General features: G+C 42.9%; 1 protein-coding gene across 3 annotated transcripts in view; it reads left to right on the forward strand.

Moving 5' to 3' along the window:
- Positions 1-2,175, forward strand: part of RANBP3L (RAN binding protein 3 like) — a 35,555-nt gene extending 33,380 nt beyond the window's left edge. For 2 of the 3 annotated variants that reach the window (XM_061469481.1, XM_061469482.1), the window contains one exon: positions 87-1,407. In XM_061469481.1, the coding sequence (XP_061325465.1) occupies positions 87-256 (170 nt within the window). In that variant the 3' untranslated portion in view covers positions 257-1,407. Of the gene's footprint in view, positions 1-86; positions 1,408-1,492 lie in introns of those variants that run through there. The other variant, XR_009746243.1, reaches the window with a different exon arrangement.
- The last annotated feature ends 2,579 nt before the right edge of the window (positions 2,176-4,754 follow it).

A 4,754-nucleotide genomic window follows, 5' to 3' on the forward strand; every position in this document is an offset into this window, starting at 1 on the left:
TTTAGGACAGCTGGAGCAACAATTTCTATGCCTGAACAATAAACAATTTTCTTACAGGTAGTTGTGTTATTTTGTGTCTCTGTTAGAGCTTTCCACAGACAGTTCCTTCCATGCTGCAGAATTTCAAGCCTGCTTTCCTAAGGAAATGAGATTTAAACCATTGTGTACCTCATCCACCAGTGAGTGGGTCAGGCCCACTTCCAGCCCACTGTTCAGTTTCGGAAAACTCAGACTGGGGGGTAGAAAGCTGACATAAAACTGAAGTTCTTCAAGGAAAACGGCAGTTACTGAGTGACAGAACTCAGAGGAAGGTATCCTTTGAGGAAAAAGCTTCAGGGTAAGCTTGGTGTGAGATTGGTATTTCCTGTGAGGCTTGTGGGGCCGAGTGGCTCATTCCTGTTTCTGAACAAGCTGCAGCATTTTCTGGGAGGGAGGAGAAAGAAACCATAGAGGGACGTACAACTGAGATTACTATTGCTGTGGCCTGTAGAGGGTTGTATGGATATGACCCAAATCCACATGAAACTAGATGTCACACATTTTGCTGCTTGTGGAGCAACATGTTCTTTTATATTCTTTTCAGATGAATGTTATTTATTTATTTATTGTTACTTATTTCTAACAAATCCCAGTGATTAATTTATATCTGTAATGGACTGAAAGCTCTTCTGTATTAGTGCAGTAATAACTTCCAAAAGCAGGGAAAATTAACAATTCCCAATATAAGGATATATTTGCAGATACTTGACACTAAGATTGTGAGTTTCTATCAAAATCTACATGGATGGGATAGCTTAAATGGTTTATTTTCATCATGGAGGTAGTTGTATCTCTTTCTAAATCTTGTCGCTCAGGTATTTATGTCATGATCTTTAGTGACCTCTGCATTAGTTTTTGCAAACGGTAAAGTTGAGAGTTTGGTAATGTCTCTAGTGAATGAATGAGTACACAAAAAAAACCTTCAGCACATGTGATACAGCTTTCAGCCCTACTGACAGCTTGTGCAACATGGACAGGGAGGGAAAGAGCGTCCTCTTGTCCCTAGATGAGTTTTAGAGGACCAACTGTTGGGGGATGCTTGCAGGAAAATCCAGAAGAACCACACATAGTCTGTTGCACGGTAGTTGCCTAAAAAGTGGAGTTCAGATTCCTGACCTGTCTTTCACAAACACTTCTTACAAAACAATGTTTCTGCAGGTGTTTGAGCATATTCAAATTGATTCTGAAATGGAGAAGTCAGTCATGTAAGTTTGCTTCAGGGATGGTGTAATTTGCTTTGCATTAGTGAGGAGTGGAAAGAAAAGAAGAAAAGTAAATTTCTGTAATTAAAATGTGCGTTAATGAAAGTGTGGACAAGAAAGCTTGCCCCTCTCACTGGTTCTGTCTGAAAAAAACCCTCAATAATTTGCATTCATAAGTGCATTTTTATTTAATTTTCCTTTTTTTTTTTTTAATGAAGCATTCTCTTCATGCTTAAATTCCTCTATTTCAGAATTTATGAAGCAAATAACCCAAACTGTATAATCACTGATGAGGGACGTAAGCTGCAAGCAAAATGCAAGCATATATGGACAGAATCTGGGATCAGAAAATCAGTCAGAATACAGCAGCTTATGTGTTAATCCACCTGTAAGAGTCTGACGTGTCACACAAGTGACGTGTTCTCTAAGCATTAGTCTGGAGTTCTCTTATGAATAGTCAGAATTAACAGATGTTCAGCTGGACTCAAAATCTGAGGACTCAGTGCTGTGAAAGGTTACAGTAATGGTCTGTTTACCTCCTCTTCTGTGAACGCAGCTAACACTGGCAGCATTATCATTTTCAACACAAAGCCAGAACTATCATTTTCAGGTACCAGAAGTACTTAGGGGCATATAAAGGAAGTTTAGGGAATGCCAATGGTTGGATTAGTTAATTATATTAACTAGTTATTAATTAAATGATCATAGAAAGGCATTACAGACTTCAATAAGGAGTAGAAATGAACACTTGTCTTAGATTGTAAGTGCACTAGTGCACTGGGAGCAATATATACATTCTTTGTGATGAAAGAGGGCTACATTTGGTAGAGTCATGCATTGCCAGTTCTGCAGCTAGTATAATGACTTAGGAATAATTTAGCGTAACATAGAAATTTTTGCAGTTACACTGTTTTGTAACACAGATTATTTTACATTTACTTCATAGTTTTGGGTATTTTTTTTTTTAAAGTCCACTATATAACTGGAAGAATGTAGAGCTAAGAATGCCCATTTTTCTATGGATTTGTGTGTTGAAATTTATCTCATGTATTCTAACTCCTTGGTGTCTAAAATGGGCATTTTCCTTACTGTAGGCAATACTGAGGTGTCTGTTTCCATGAGGAATTTTAAAGTATTCCAGGCCCAAAATAAAGTTGGCTGTTGTCAGCCAAGAGTTTAAAAAGTTATTACAGTGGGAATTCACCCCTGCTCCACACTTATATCCTAGAAGAGTACCAGAGAAAAATGCCTGTGCTTATTAATTTAATTCTATATTAACAAATCTGACCCTTAATGCACTTGTGTATGTTGCTCTGAAGTCACTAAAGATGGGGCATGAAGCATGTCATATGTCACAAACTGTGAACATGGCTCAAAAGAATTTGAGTGTCATCTGACAAGTAACACGTGTCTTGTTCCTGTGTACATTCAAAGCAAAAGATACTGTAAGGGAGAAGTTAACTAGTGTCTATCAAACATTTTGTAAGTAGCTTCATTTACAAAGTAAGACTTCTTTCTGAGAACCCCAGATGAATCACTTCACACTCCATGCCTCAGGTCTGCTTCCAGCACATTACAATGTCATTTACTGTTTTGAATTTACATTTTAGAATATATATTTAATATGTGATGCTTATAATGCTTGCTGTGGTCATTAATTCAGAAGATCTTGCATAGCCTCAGAGTAGAATACTGCTCCACATTCAAGTTTGCCTTAGTAGTTGATGCTGCTTTGTTTTTCAAAGAAAGATCAAACCAGTTCAAAGAGGTAATACATGAAGCACAGAATACTAGAGGAGCAAATATAAGGTCAAATAAGCTATAAAACATTCATAACAGCTGTAAATTTTCAAAACCGCTTATATCCTTCTCGTTTCCAGGAACTTGTATTACCTACAACTTTGTGCAATCCAAAAGTTAATTGTTACACAGAATGAGGCATTTTCTGATTAGCAAGGGAATTAGCTGTGTTTAATTACTCCTCTGGTAATCTGGTTTATGGTGGTTTCCTTCAAGGCTAAGCTAATCAGTAGATAGAAAATCCTCCTACCCATCAGTGAAGACCAGATGGAATTCTTATACAAAAGTAGGGAAGGGCTAGAAGGCTTTAGCTACTCTCATTTCCTAAGACTCTCTTAGCAAAGCACTGTAGAAGGGTGCTGCACTGACAGGTAAAAGCCGCTGCTCCTATCCCTCCCGACAGACAGGCCGTGACTTCCCAAAGGGAAAGCACAGGCACGGGGTGAGTAATGAGACTAAACATGTGTAAACAGGCTTTCAGTGCAGCAGTGCTGTCTGTGGAAGCCAGCGCCTGAGAAGGCAGTTATTATTAATGATGTAAAAACCCCACATTAAAAAGTAATCAGGATCGATTATTTATTTGGTGATTTTTTTTACCTGGGCTTGGCAAACACACTCACATGTCCTCACAGTGCTGCTGCACAGGTCTCTTGCAGGAGAACTGCTTTCACAACACAGCCTTTTACTGTGCTTCCTCAGACATTGCCATCAATACAGTAAGGCCAGAGTGGTCACAAAGAAGACATGGGCTTCTCAAACTACGTTTCTCTTAGTAATTTTAAAACACAAAACCTGTTGTGTTTTTTACCTTTCAAAGGCCTTTTCCTCAGACTATTGCCACTACAACTACCTGAAAGGAGGTTGTAGCGAGGTGAGGGTCAGTCTCTTCCCCCATGTAACTTGATAGGACAAGAGGTAATGCCCTCGAGCTTGCCAGGGGAGGCTTAGATTGGATATTAGAAAAAATTCTTCACAGAGAGGGTACTCAGGCATTGGAGCAGGCTGCCCAAGGCAGTGGTGGAATCAGCATCCCTGAAGTGTTCAAAAACCACGTAGATGAGGTCCTCAGTGACATGGTTTAGTGGTGGAATTGGCAGTGCTCGGGCAAAGGTTGCACTTGACGATCTTAAAGGCCTTTTCCAACCTGTGATTTAAGACAAGGTCTGTGATTCAGGCCCGTTTCAGCCAGCTTCCCAGTGAGATACCATATCGAGGCCCACCTCAGTATTCCCCCTCAGCTAGAACAGAGGACGGCATCTGCCTCCAACGTGCACACTGCCAGAGTACCAGAAAGCCGAGTGCACGGCGGAGGGGCGCAGGCACCACCCCCCTGTGCCGGTGGAGCCGAGGCACCGCCTGAGGAGCCCCGGCCCCTCACTAGGTCCGGTGGCGCCAGACGTGAAAGCCTACGTGCCCCGCACCCCGTCCCGCCCGCCGGACGCCGAGGAAAGGGAGGGGCAGCGGCAGGGGGAGGCAGGGGTACCACAGCGCGTCCGGCGCATGCGCAGTTCTGAGTGCCGGCAGAGGGCGGCGCGGGGGGAGCCCTACCCCCGCGCTGTGCCCGCCCCCCCCCGCGGCCGGCGCGGTTCGAGGAGCAGCGCGCATGTGCTAGCGGCTCCTCCCACTCCAGCCCCGCCCCGGTGGGGAGGTGGCGCGTGGCTGTGTTTGGCGGCGCTCTTCGCTATTGGCGGAGGCGGCGCCTGCGTACTGGGG

The sequence above is a fragment of the Pezoporus flaviventris genome, unplaced genomic scaffold (assembly GCF_033815535.1).
Source record: "Pezoporus flaviventris isolate CSIRO_AGI_PZ_B2104156 unplaced genomic scaffold, CSIRO_AGI_Pfla_v1 ptg000057l, whole genome shotgun sequence".
NCBI lineage: Eukaryota > Metazoa > Chordata > Aves > Psittaciformes > Psittacidae > Pezoporus > Pezoporus flaviventris.